Source organism: Orbicella franksi, chromosome 2 (assembly GCF_964199315.1).
Source record: "Orbicella franksi chromosome 2, jaOrbFran1.1, whole genome shotgun sequence".
In the NCBI taxonomy this organism is placed as follows: Eukaryota; Metazoa; Cnidaria; class Anthozoa; order Scleractinia; family Merulinidae; genus Orbicella; species Orbicella franksi.
Window position 1 is genome coordinate 2135738 of NC_138146.1, and position 14469 is coordinate 2150206.

The 14469-nt window shown below is 37.8% G+C and overlaps 1 protein-coding gene and 1 non-coding gene across 2 annotated transcripts; both read left to right on the forward strand.

Annotated features, from left to right (window-relative positions):
• LOC145467600 (microfibril-associated glycoprotein 4-like) lies at positions 1-2936 on the forward strand. The gene is made up of 4 exons (XM_081451182.1): positions 1-324; positions 561-675; positions 1844-2261; positions 2594-2936. Exons 1-4 carry the CDS (start codon positions 1-3, stop codon positions 2820-2822), a joined length of 1086 nt encoding a protein of 361 aa, XP_081307308.1. The 3' UTR covers positions 2823-2936.
• Positions 2937-8919: 5983 nt separating this feature from the next.
• Positions 8920-8992, forward strand: Trnat-ggu (transfer RNA threonine (anticodon GGU)). Its single transcript has one exon. It is a non-coding gene; the product is annotated as a tRNA-Thr (tRNA).
• Positions 8993-14469: the final 5477 nt, after the last annotated feature.

A 14469-nucleotide genomic window follows, 5' to 3' on the forward strand; every position in this document is an offset into this window, starting at 1 on the left:
ATGTATCTACAGTGGTTTTTAGCTTCTGTGATAATTACTTCTACAAACGCAGTAACAAGAATGTTTACGCCAGACCTCCAAGCCGTTAATTTTGCTAAAGAAATAAAAGGAAGAAGACTCAATGGAAGCGTCATTCGAGAAATGGAAGTAGATTCGGAGGGTTCTTGTCGACTGCAATGTGTGAAAGAGAATGGCTGTCTGTCGTATAACTTTGGACCCAACGAAAATAAAAAGAGATTCAGCTGTCAGCTAAGTAACTCTGATCGATTTGTTGGCTTGAAGAATTTTACAGAGGACCATGAATTTCTCTACCGAGGAGTAAAGGTAACATGATGTGTAGATTGATTCGGGATAAAATTGGTTATTTTGATCTTTTTAACTTACATATCTTTCACTTGCTTCTTTCATATTTTCTTATAGTTTCTGGACTTAAAAAGAAATTTTGTAATAAATAAATAATAATGTACAATCAACTCTCGAAAATAATTCTTTTTCTTGTCAAATAGCACACGCAAACTCAACTTTAGATTGATAGCAGAATGATCGTTAATTATTTTTAGAGCATCTGTGAGATGGAAAGTTCTCCTTGTGGGGAGAAAGAAGTCTGCATGCCCAACTATCAAGACAACGGTGCCCAGTGCAAATGTCAAGATGGTTATGTTGGAAAACCTTGCGGTATGTATCCCAAAGACAGAATACAAACAATACACAATTTCATTACTATGGCAAACATAACATAACTTAACATAAACTTAACACTTAACATAATAAAAGCAGTAAAGCACAACAAAAAAGAACACATACATGTTAAACACAATACTATGTAATAAGTACGTATTCGCTTGAAGGATAGGGGAGAGGTTATTTAACTGAGATAGCACTCGTGGTGTAGATTCTTAACTGCACACACGGTAACAAATACTACCATTTAAATTTTTCCAAAGGATTAATTGTACTAACACATTTATATGCCGTTCTCAATACATATGTTTTGATACTAAAAAGTGAAAATGCCAGTTCAGTTAATTTACAACAAGTATTGCTGAAGAATAACTGAAACTGCCCAAAAAATCTGAATAACGTTAGACAGTTTTTCTTTTTCAGTTCAGTGAGAGGGAGTGACAGCAATCATATTACTGACTTTACGTTTAAGAGTCTCCTTACAACTTGTGTAAGGAATATAATGCTTAACTCGTCAGTCATGCTTTTACATGTGCATCCAGATCTTTCCACATTTTTCTACTGCTGTCCAAACTTTCGCGACCATCAAAGCACAACTCGATCGACAGATCAGACGCAATCTACGCATGACTTTCTAAGCATGGCACGAAGAAACCGTCGTAAATGAAGACTATGGTAGATAACAGCGCTGGCTAACGGTTAGAGCCTAGGAAATGCGATCAATCATAAATTGTTTTACAGCTCTTATTGAAGACCATTAATGTTTTAAATAAAGTGATAAAATCTTCTCTTTCCTTTTAACAACTCAAAGAGGCAAAAAGCTGCGCCCAACTCCTTCAAGATGGCTTCACATCCTGTGGCGTGTACACGATCAATCCAGATGGTGGCAAACCAATTAGAGTGTTTTGTGATATGACCACGGAAGGTGGAGGATGGACAGTATTTCAGGGACGTGAAAGCCTAGCTTTGCATTCAGCATATAATATTTTCGTTCACGTATTCGCATGGTTATCATTTTAAAAAGGAGAAACTGATTCAATTTGTCCTCAGCTTGTTAAATTCCACTAGTTTTACAAACACACAATGAAACAATAGGCTCAAAATTGAAAACACTTTCTACACCAACATTCCATATTTCGTTTTTTTTTTTGTTATCTTTCAGGGCCAATTCCAAAAAGCTGCTCCCAACTCCTTCAAGATGGCTTCACATCCAGTGGCGTGTACACAATCAATCCAGACGGCGGCAAACCAATACAAGTGTTGTGTGACATGACCACGGACGGTGGAGGTTGGACAGTTTTTCAGAGACGTTTGGACGGTTCTGTTGACTTCTATCTTGGTTGGGAATCCTACAAAAACGGGTTTGGAGATCTGAACGGAGAGTTCTGGCTTGGAAACGACAATCTTCACCGTTTGACTGCAGTCGATAACGTCACTCTGAGAGTTGACCTGGAAGACTTTGATGGAGACATCAGATACGCTGAATACACGACTTTTAAGGTGGCAGACGAGGCAGATAAGTACCGGCTTTTGATTGGAGGATACAGTGGCACGGCTGGTGAATCTATGATATATCACAAGTAAGAGAAATACTGAATAATTGAGCCGTTAACTTAGGGAACTTAGGGTACCTTTTGAAACAGCTGTGTTGGAATTCTACCAGTGATTCGGCGACACTAGTTGAAAAGTAGTTTAGATTTTGTAATCCCTGTGCAATATATACGGCTGGCAAGTAAGAACAGGTAATAGATTCGATGACCGTGTTGACAAAGTTAAGGTATTAAATAGGCAGATTTTACTAAGTTAATGTAGAATATTGCGTTGTTACGGAGAATACTAGTTAATTGTTTTTCTTTCTCTGCTACTGTGTAACTTAAACAGGCATGTTTGTTGTATCTGTAATTTCTTTCAGTGATATGCAATTTTCTACGAATGATGACGACAATGACGGCTGGGTTGAAAGCTGCGCACAAAAACACAAAGGAAGCTGGTGGTACAATATTTGCCTCGGCGCAAATCTTAACGGACTGTACCTGAACGGAACACATTCTTCTTATGCCGATGGAATCAACTGGGTCACGTTTAGAGGCCGGAACTATTCCCTAAAACGCAGTGAAATGAAGGTTAAAACCAGATCCTAAATCTTTGAATTAGGGTAGAGACTCCCTTGTGCACCGTTGTAAAAAAGGATCGAGGAAGGGTTTCTGGAGCATTTAAGATAGTTACGACTTGTCAGCCTTTTTCTGCAAATAACCATTATCATGGATAGCAAAGGAAGTCAATATTTCCTTTTACATATTTGGCATTAATTTTGTTTGGTAACCTAAATGTTTAGAAACATTTCCTTCTTGCAAATCATATACTTCTACCCGGCAAATCTTTCATCTATAATTGTAAGCACTCCAAGCTTGTTCCTACTCTGTTACTCTTTCAAGCAAAGTTGAAAGCCGTTCATAAACTAGAATTATATATTGCAAAAAATAATGGCATACTGACTAAACATTTGGAAAGATGAGTACCTCTCTATTCGTAACTTTACAACTTTGAAATAACTTATTCCTCTCGCAAAAGCCCCGGGGGGGGGGGGTGGGTACTCCCTTATATTGACTATATAGGTATGTGTGGCTATATAGGTATGTAGGGTTTTTGAGCCGTTTTGGTCATAAATAGGGTATCGATTTTGGCCATTTTGGTCTTAAATAGGTTATGGTTCTAGCACTCTAGTCTTGAATTGCATATGTTTCTTAGAAGAAGCTACTTTTTCATCATTATCAATAAGACCGTCAACAAAAGCCCTTCATAACTTATGTTCAGGGCAACTGTGCACGCCGCAACGGTCACAAATAGGGTATCGAATTTTTGGCCAGGTCATAAATAGGGAAGCAAAAATCGCAGATTTTGGTCATAAGCAGGGTAAGGCTTTTGGGAAGTGGGCCACACCCCTACCCAACTTTTCTGGGAGTACCCCCACCCCGCACCCCTGGAAGCAAAGAAGCATAACTCTGTAAATTTATATTGTTTGTAGTTAGTTCAGCTGACCATTGCTTTTGTAAATAGGTCTGTCTATGCTTTGCTTCCTATTTTGGTTCTTTTTTCATATTAATGTACTATTGTAACATATTATTTGTGTGTTGGTGGCAGTGAACTTTTTGTAGCTAGTATTGTAAATCTAGTGTCACATTTTTAATCATTAATAAAATTTTAAAAAAAGAAAACAGTCTTCTTATTGTGATGGGGTCAACCTCCAATAATTAATTTTAGAGATTATCAGGTTGTCCAAAATAATGTCTTAATCTTTGGACTTAGTATTGTAAGCAACATGAGTTATCATATTGTACAGTAAGTAGTGTAAGTATTAGTGTTGTACACAGTGTATGTACTGTATTGTAAGTAGTGGAAGTCTTAGTATTTTAATTAATGTAAGTAATTTAAGTGTTAGTATTGTAAGCAACACAAGTTATCATAATTTATTGCACTGTAAATAGCGTCAGTATTAGTATTGTAAGGAGCGTAAGTGATCGTATTGTATTGTAAGTATTGTATGTACCATATTCTAAGTAATACATGTAGTAGTGCAAGTCTTAGTATTGTAAGTGGCGAAGTAATTATATTGAATAAGAAGTATTGTAAGTAGTGTAATTTTAAGTAACTGTATTAGCCTTTAAGTAGTGTAAGTACCTGTATAAGTATTGTAACCAATGTGTGTGGCATTCATTAAAAAAAAAACTAATAAAATAAGTCTGTGGGCCTAAAGTCATCCAATATTCCAACAAGAGAACAATTATCCCAACATCCACAAAAGTGAGCACAACAACATGGAAGGGACAAAAAAGGCTGGACTTACTCTTTGTGTGATTAGGATCCAGTAAATAAATTTTACAACTGCAATAAAATGTGTTTTCACTTTTTGCCTGCATTATTTGGAACATTACTTTACTTCTTAAAATAGAGAACATTCCTGTTTGTATCGAGTTAAAGAAAAAGAGTGAAAAGTTGGGGAAAGGAGATTACCATTATAAAGAAACAAAAGCTGCAGGAAATTTTTTCTACATCTTTTTTATTAATCTTGAGTAGAGTGGACAAAATGTTTTTTAATATCTTTTAACTTATTGTTTGTACATTGACTCAGCTGCAGGTCTAAAATAATACAAAACTTGTAAAGATATGCAGCTGCTGCTGTGTCTTACTGTTAAGTGTCTTAACCCACCTATAATATCATATGGAAAATGATTTGGCATGCCTAATAAAACAAAGTTGTTATGAAAGCCTCCTCAAAGTCAAATAATATTGCATACTTGTTACACAACAAAATTAGCTCCTGAAACCTCCTGTTCTATATTTGTAAGTTGTTATGCATGCTTCTAGTTAAACTGCATGTTTGGTAGTTTTACTACATGTTTCAATACTTCACTTGTCTCTGTAGGAGTCCGTTCAATTAACACAAAATGGCCGGCTTCTTATTGTTGGTACTTTGAAGATTGTAGGCAGAGAAGATCACATTATTTTGTCACAGCTTTGTGCTCCTTTTTCCATTTTCTCACACAGTCTAACACATGATGCTTCAGTCCCACTTGCTTTTAACACGTCTGTTGTTTTGTGGCGATGTTGAGACTGACACAGCTGTCTGTTTTTCTCCTCCACTTGAATTCATGAAGCCCAGGAACAGCAAACAACCAACAAGGGCTACAGACCCACTAATCATAATCACTTTGTTCTAATGAAAAATATACAAAATAAAAGGAAGAAAAAAAGTGCAAAATGTAACATTTAGTCCAATCCAAGCACTTAAATACCATTTCTTCTTCTGAGTAATCAAAATCAATTTATTTCTCACACTACGTATTACAGTGAGGAATTTCTCAAACTGTGAACACCTCAATTTGTTTGTACACTTTTTTAGTGGCTATAGAATGGGGTCTCGTCATTTAAACAAGATTATTTAGTGGTTTTATACCGTACAAAAGCTAATCTTGTAAAATACTGGAAGAGGTGTCATTCTATAGCCTGTCTAAGTCATCAAAAAAAAAAAAAACAAAAAAAAAAAACATACATGTACTACAAAAACATACAAATATATTAAAATGTCGAGTGATCATGGTTCGAGTGGAGGCGGTACGCAGCTCTTACAAGGTTCGCTCTGATTGGTCGACGTAGTTTTAGGATGAAAACATATTCAATAAGAAGTGGATTAATTAAAAATATAATAAGAAATGAATACCAAGAAATAAATATAGAAGGAAATATAAAAAGATTTCGATGGGAAAGGATATCAGGAACGTAGATCGAATGCATAGGTTGATTTAAGTTAGTTTAGCCTTGAAGTTCTTTGTTACTTTCTTGAAATAAAAGATGCTTCATGCAAAGGTATAAAGTAAGGATGAAGATTTGCCCAGTTACCCTTGTTGCCCTGTAGCCCAGTAGCCTTGTAGCCAATGTAGCCCATGTAGCCCTTGTTGCCCTTATAGCCCTGTAGCCCTGTAGCCTGGTAGCCTTGTAGCCCATGTTGCCCTTGTTGCCCTTGTTGCCCTGTTGCCCATGTGTCCCATGTTGCTCTTCTTGCCCTTGTTACCCTTGTAGCCCTTTAGCCCTGTAGCCCTGTAGCCTGGTAGCCCATGTTGCCCATGTTGCCCTTGTTGCCCTTGTTGCCCTTGTTGCCCTGTTTCCCATGTAGCCCGTGTTGCCCTTGTTGCCCTTGTTGCCCATGTTGCCCTTGTTGCCCATGTTGCCCTTGTTGCCCATGTTGCCCTTGTTGCCCTTGTTGCCCATGTTGCCCTTGTTGCCCATGTTGCCCTTGTTGCCCTTGTTGCCCTTGTTGCCCTTGCTGCCCTTGCTGCCCTTGTTGCCCTTGTTGCCCGTGTTGCCATTGTTGCCCTTGTTGCCCTTGTTGCCCTTGTTGCCCGTGTTGCCATTGTTGCCCTTGTTGCCCTTGTTGCCCGTGTTGCCCTTGTTGCCCTTGTTGCCCATGTTGCCCTTGTTGCCCTTGTTGCCCTTGTTGCCCTTGTTGCCCTGTTGGCCTTGTTGCCCATGTTGGCCTTGTTGCCCATGTTGCCCTTGTTGCCCTTGTTGCCCATGTTGCCCTTGTTGCCCTTGTTGCCCTGTTGCCCTTGTTGCCCATGTTGCCCTTGTTGCCCATGTTGCCCTTGTTGCCCTTGTTGCCCTTGTTGCCCATGTTGCCCTTGTTGCCCTTGTTGCCCTTGTTGCCCATGTTGCCCTTGTTGCCCTTGTTGCCCATGTTGCCCTTGTTGCCCATGTTGCCCTTGTTGCCCTTGTTGCCCTTGTTGCCCATGTTGCCCTTGTTGCCCATGTTGCCCTTGTTGCCTTGTTGCTCTAATTAGTTTTTAGATATTGTTCGACCAAAATATGTAAGAATAGGCTTTGTCGCTAAATTCTAAATTACGATTTAAATGGACGTTGAGAGGCCTACAGGCTGGAAACTTGTGCGCTTGATTCTGGGTTCCAAGGTACCAACTGGATCTGTTTGTACTGAAATAAGGACATTGGATAGGATTGCAGATGTTTACTATACTTCTCTCTCCATCTTCAACCGAAATCTTCGCTGTAAATCGCCTTGCATGGATAAGAGCACTCTATTTATACTAACAAAATACGTGGTTGCATCATTCGAGATACAATTCTGAAGAAGGTTGAATAAAGTCAGCTTGAAACCTGAAAGAGCCCGATTAAACTAAACTGCATGTTGACTAAAGTCAATTTGAAACCTCGATAAATACAGCTGATTCAGTGGTCTCTAGAGAGGTGTTTTGCAATGTCCATCTAGAGAATGTACGCCCAGCTTAGAAAGCTGTGTAAAGCCAACTTAATTTACAACATAAATTGAAAATTGAGTTTTCTTTCGCTTAATCATTTCAGTTTGTTTAGCATAAAATACATTCATTCTATTAACCCTTTGGATACCAAACTTTAGCCAAAAAATACCGTTTTTAACCGTTTAGTCAGAATTTTTAGCTGCCATGATGCTAAATAAGCCTAAGTTTTCCTAAGAAAGCTTTTTTTTTTCACTAAAAGGAGAGATTTTTCGAAGATTGTTACAAAATTGAGCAAAATTTCCATTCCGGGCATGCGCATAAGCCAAAATTTGGACTTTTTTTTCTTGCCATTAACCGTTCTCAATTTTGTTTGTTGCCCCTTTCCTTTCTGTTTTTCTCGGCCCTTTTACACTGGCTACTTTTTGCACTGTATGTTCTTTTTGGCTGCCATGAAAAGTTGGATGTTAATTATGGGCGAAGCCTAGAAATGGACCTTGATCAATTATAGGCGTAGTGGACCATTTTACCACGGTTTTTGCACTAAAACTGATAACGTTGTTTTTCGATTTGCGACGTCGGAATGTCGTCGATATCTGGCCACTTGATAAGGGGTGGCCGCTTAATAGTTGACTGTATTTACTATATTTTTCAAACAGTGTTAAAGATTCTAATAACGAAGGTTTTCGATAAACAATTGAGAATAAAAAGCAGCGATATTAGAGACCATTAAAGAATGACGTTTCGACGGCTCCATGCCATCACTCTCAAATTCAAATAAGATACGTTATGTGAGTTCATTATATAGTGAATGAACGTGTGAAGGTCTCAGTGCATATGATTAAGAGATAAAAATAATCGATGAATAAGAATAAAAATACCAAGCGTGGTGCGCTTGAACTGTCAAATAAAAAGTTTTGCTTTAACGGAGTCAGATTGAGTGTTAAGTGTTGGTTTTTTGTTTTTGATGAAGAGCATTTCATAAATTAAACAATCCAGTTTCCGACGGCATTTCTTGAGGATTGTAAATTGGTTACGGAGATCTTTGTTCCTCAGATTGTGTACGTCCCGCAGGTGTTTACCAATGACAGAATGCTTGTGCTCATTAATGCGCTGAAATAGGTGTCGGCATGCGGCGTCGACAAAATCTGGATCGGACCAGATCACGGATAGGATCAAGGAAAAAAATGCAAAAATCAAAATTTTATTGAGCAAATTACACTAGAGTGACTAATGTGAGCAGAACGTTTTATTTAATTCAGGTGTGATATTCTTTTATTCTTTTATAATATCAAGCCAACTGGGAGCTGGTCACAGATGAACTTTTTTTGAGGCTGTTGGGTTTTGATTGCGATGATCAATCATGTCTTCATATCTTTCTCCGCAGTTCAATATGTGATATTTCGTATATTCACTTGCACTCTTCACCATCTACGGGTATATTACGAACTCACAATGTGACCAACTCCCACTTGGCTTGATAGCTCAGTTGGTAGAGCACTGCACTGGTATCGCAGAGGTCATGGGTTCGAGTCCCGTTCAGGCCTGAATTTTTTTCAGGCTTTAATTTCACGACTGCTTAAGTTGTGTGTATGATTGCGATGATCAATCATGTCTTCATATCTTTCTCCGCAGTTCAGATAAATGATATTTCGTATATTCACTTGCATCAAAGGTAAACTGTCATAAAACGAGTCAGCATGTTAATAATAGGACGAACGTATGAATCGAAACACAAAAACTGAAAACACTAAAAAAATTAAACACCTGATGATTTCAAACAATTTTCGTTTTTGAGACAAGTCTATATTTTTACACGGAGGTGAGTTTGGAATACGATATTTCGCACCGGAATAAAACGAAACAAACCAGTTGTATTTCAAGGAAATGTAGCTGTTTCACAAAAATTATAGGAATGACATCGATAGTGTGAACGATAACGCAACCCGAGAATAAACAACATTTTAGGAGTTACGTCACGATTTTTAGAGTAAGTAAGTAAGTAAGCAAGCAAGCAAGCAAGCAAGCAAGCAAGCAAGCAAGCAAGCAAGCAAGCAAGTAGGAAAGTAAGTAAGTAGGTAAGTAAGTAAGACTTAGATGCGGAAAGTCATTTTTGGGGTCGTAAAGAGTTGCCTTTAAATAGAATAAAACCTTAAAATGATCGTGTTCTAGGATAGAAAACACTTAAGAGGCAAGAACAAATCAAAACGGAATGAGGATTGTTGAGGATGGCAAAGATTAACGAGGGCTGCAAATGACGAACTTGAAAAACTAGACTAGCTTTTTCAAGACGCGCAAATCGTGACGTAGCTCCTTTAAAGCAAGCCATGTCCATAAGTTTTCGTACGTAAGTTTTCTCATTAACTGTAACGCCAACTGTAATGCTCACATCTGACACGAAAATGTAGCCGAGAATTAGCTACTGATACGAACAACAATTTCAAAAACGAGAATGGGAGGTTCACGCAAGCGTCGAGCCAACTAACGTTCAAATATAACTACATCTGCCTGTTCATTACAATTTAAATTCGTTGTAAATTAAGCGGTTATTTGGCTTTTTAAATGACCTCTTGTCATTCTCTGTAATTAATATGTTATTGCGTCAAATTCGGGATTCTTATTTTCATTTAACATATTTAGTCTTCCACTTTTATTTTTTATTATTATCTTATAAACGATTTGATTTTTGGGTTTTTTTTTTTTCCTTTAAAACCTTTTTTTGTCTGTGATCCGATCCGTGATCCGATCCGTGATCCGATCCGTGATCTGATCCGTGATCCGATCCGTGTTCCGGTCCGTGATCCAATCCGTGATCCGGTCTGGTCCGATCCAGGTTTTGTCGACGCCGGTCGGCATGTATAGCCCACATAATCTGCGTCGCACAGATCACATTTGTATTCATAAACAACGCATTGTTCGTTCACGAACAATGACAGTTATTTGACAGTTCAAGCGCACCACACTTGATATTTCTATTTTTACTCATCGATTATTTTTATCTCTTAATCACATGCACTGAGACCTTCACACGAACATTCACTATATAACGAACTCACATAACGTATTTTATTTGAATTTGAGAATGATGGCATGGAGCTGTCGAAACGTCATTCTTTAATATCGCTGCTTTTTATTCTTAAGTGTTAAAGATACTGTGTTTTTTTGTCTTTCATGTTTGTCTTGATTTATGCCAGTCTTATATTATATTTATTTTGACTCGACTTCCATCAAGCACTTTGGTGGGCTTTTTGACGCACCTGGACAACCCTAGGCATTTAAATGTTTCTAAGCTTTGTGTTGTCTGGCTGCTAAAATTGGCTTTAAATTGCCTGCCATCATAGTGAAGCAAACGAAAATTTCTCTCTAAACGAGGCACTCAGAATCTCTTGTGAATGGTTTCTTGAAATGGAGTATAGCTCTCTTTTCAGAGATTATCTAATGCCGTGGTTTACTTTTAAAAAGGGAGCATACATGCTTTTGGAAAACTTTCACCTGGTATTGTCGGATCATTTGGATAAGCCAAAAAGAAACACAGGACAGTTTAAGAACAAGTGGGTGGAAACACTGGAAAAGGTTAAAGGTAAATTTGGAATCAATCCAATTCTCAGAAAGGATGAAATTTTCAGGAAACTAAATTATACAATCCAAGATAGAATTGCTGGAAAAGGTTGGACTGCAATTTAATGAATTTAATTTGTAGGGCTAGTACAATACGTTAACCAACATCGACATGGAAAGGTACCTAACACTGTTTGTCAGTGAGTGAGGTGTTCAGGGCGCAATTACAACACCAAAAAACAGCATGATTACAGTTGAACCTCCTGTAACGGCCCCCTCTCTAACAACATTCACTTTTTGTTGTCCCAGCGGACAGTCCATATATTCACAACAGCCACCTGTCCACAACGGGGACGGCTACTTAAACGCATTACAACTGCCAATTGAAAATAACTTCTCGACAACCACCAGTTAATCAACGACTGATGAACAGTGTATACACCCCTTCCCCTCAAATAATTTTAAAAACATCCACTAAAATTGATGACGTAAATTACAAGGTGTGATGTAGAAGGTAGAATTCGTTAGGACAAGGACTAAGTTCGTTAGGACAAGTACTAAGGAGACAGGGCGTAAATGACTGACTAGTTCACAGCATTGGGATAGGTACCAGCAGGAAGAAGGGCGAGAGGGAGAACCGAGACCACTTGGGGAAAGCCTGCGTAGAAACAAAGTAACAAGGCTGGGTGCGCAAAAAGGACAGTGCTGGATTGAGACCATGGCAGCCTTATGTGCCTACTGACGTGATGAGAGCAGATGATGACGATAACGTGAGAAAAAAATTAAGATAGTCCTGAGGATGGAGTTGTGGTGATAGTAAGGAAAGAAGATCCTTCAAGATCCTCAACTGGGAGCTCGTCTGCAAAGTCCTCATATCCCCCCCCTGAATCCCTCAAGCACCAGAGCACCAGAGCCAACTGGCAGACATCAAACTAGTTTGTCCATGTCAGAAACCTTAGAAACTAAATTTGAAACAGAACTTGGTGGAAAAAATCCTGCCAAATGAAAATGCAAAGGAATTTGCTATACAAAATATTGGAAATAATGGACATCAAAATACTTGTGGGACATCCCTCACTGAATACTATCATGTTACTGCCCACCTTAGGTTTTGCTCTGCTGAGACATTATGTCTATGAATTGCTAAAATTGCGTCAGGTTTCTATTTAGAATAAACAGTTTGAAAGCTAAGCTTAAGTGGCTTTGTTTATATAACCTTGGTTTCTTTTCACATTTTTTTAAAATTAATTCATTGCATCAAACTTAACAGTACAAAGTTACTCCAAATTTACTTTACCTAGTTTCAGTATTCATGAGAAAATGCCTTGGTTAACACCCAGCTTAGTACATAGGGACAAGGGCATTTGATCACAAAAAGGAGACCGAACCAGAAAACAAATTAAATATTAAATATAATAGAGTGGTTTTCAATTGAGTGGCAAAAGTAATCAGGCAATAACTTTGGCTTTGGTTTTGCAATATTTTAGATTGGCTAATTAGTGTCACTGGTAAGTAACTGTTTGGTTTTGGTTTTACAACACTCAATCGAAAACTGCTGTAAACAAATTAAATAACAAATAAAATATACAGTCAAATCTGAACAAAATTAATAAGGTCACTCTGATGAAACAGACCCACCAGTGGAAGAAAGTATTCAACATCCTTACAATTAGAGCTAATTAGAGCAATATTTGGGGTAGGTTTCCCCTTATGGCTGAACAAATTCCCTCAACCACCCCCTCCCCCTCTGAACATCCCTGGACCTGCCTTTATAAATTATCTATGAAAAGGAGATGTCTTTATCATAGAGGTGTCCACAGCAATGAGTTTGCCTATATTTACTAAGGGTAGGTCCCCCCTTATGGCTGAAAAAATTCCCTCACCCGTCCTCCCTGAACATCTCTGGACCTGCCTTTATAAATTATCTATGAAAGGGAGGTGTCTTTATCATAGAGGTGTCCACAGCAATGAGTTTGCCTATATTTACCAAGGGTAGGTCCCCCCTTATGGCTGAAAAAATTCCCTCACCCATCCTCCCTGAACATCTCTGGACCTGCCTCTGTAAATTATCCATAAAAGGAAGGCATCTTTATTATGCAGGTGTCCAAAAGAATGATTTCATGAACAGAAAGCTGTATCTGGTGTTACAACTCTGTGAAAAGTTAAGCTGATTTTCAATGATTTTGATATAATTCTCCAACAAGACCGCATCATAAATGACAAAAAATTACTGATCTGGTAAATTAAAAGCCCTACAAAAACTTGGCTAGCTACTTTATAAAAGATCCCCATCTTGATTTAATATTATTTGTTTGCATTTATTTTGTTATGATGTTCTTTGAAGTGATCAGTAATTCCTAAGGATTGAGCAAGGCTTTACACTTTGATGAAAAATTAATCATCAACTTTAATGAAGTTGGTGTTCTACCCTCTGCAGAGAAAATGCCATAAATTTTTAATCAAGCGGGGTTTAAACTAGGATTGTGTTGGAAATTCTGTTTGCATTTTGTAGCGTTTAGTTCTTGATGAAGTGTATTATTCTATAAAAACCTCCAAACACCACACGCGATCGAATATTATTCATTTAATTACTTGGGGTAAATAATAGCTCAAAATTCTACTATGTTTGTACTCACAATGTAAGCTTACTTAAACTAAAATAATACTTCTGGTAACATTTGCAAGAATCATCTGCAAATAAGTTTAATATTTAGTGTTGTTTGATAATTCGTGGAAAATAATCTACTTCAATAATCCTTAACGCGTAATGCGTAGAGAAAATCTGCGCTTAAAACGCCAAAATGGAAACGCGATGTAAACCTGTTATAATTCTTTGTTTATAGATTAACCGTTGCCAGGCTTTTAAAAACTGAAGAGGAAAACATACCGCTCCAAAACAACTCATTCTGTTCACTTTCGCGCTTCACGATTATCGTCCGCCATTTTGAATTTTAAGTACCCTATTGTTTCCGATTGTTTGATCGAGCCAATCAGGAGAGACCTTGTAAGAGCTGCGTACTATCTGTTCGAGTGTCCTTGCTGTAGTGTATTCATAAAATAAGTTAAAAGAGATATGGAAATAACCAAATTTAGGTTATAAGTAATCAACAAAATTGAAAACTTTGTTTTTGAAAATCTTATTTTCCTTAAAAGCTAAAGGTTATACACCCTGCAAGGAGAGCCTTTTCTTAGTAAAAGATAAAGCAAAAAGAAATAAAAGAGGCTCTGCTCGCAGGGTGACGGTTATATCCCAGTTTTGACAATTTTGGATGTTGGCTGACCGATGATCGACCTCCATCCACATCAGAAATAAAAGTAAACAAAAAATCTAATGCTTAAACTTATAATACTTACTGGTTTGATAAATAATTCCGGATTAATAAGTCTAAAAGCCAATGTGGATTGTCTGCCACCTTTCTTTCCCGGTGAAGACGCCATCTTTTCAAGTCGCTTTAAGAAGACTGGG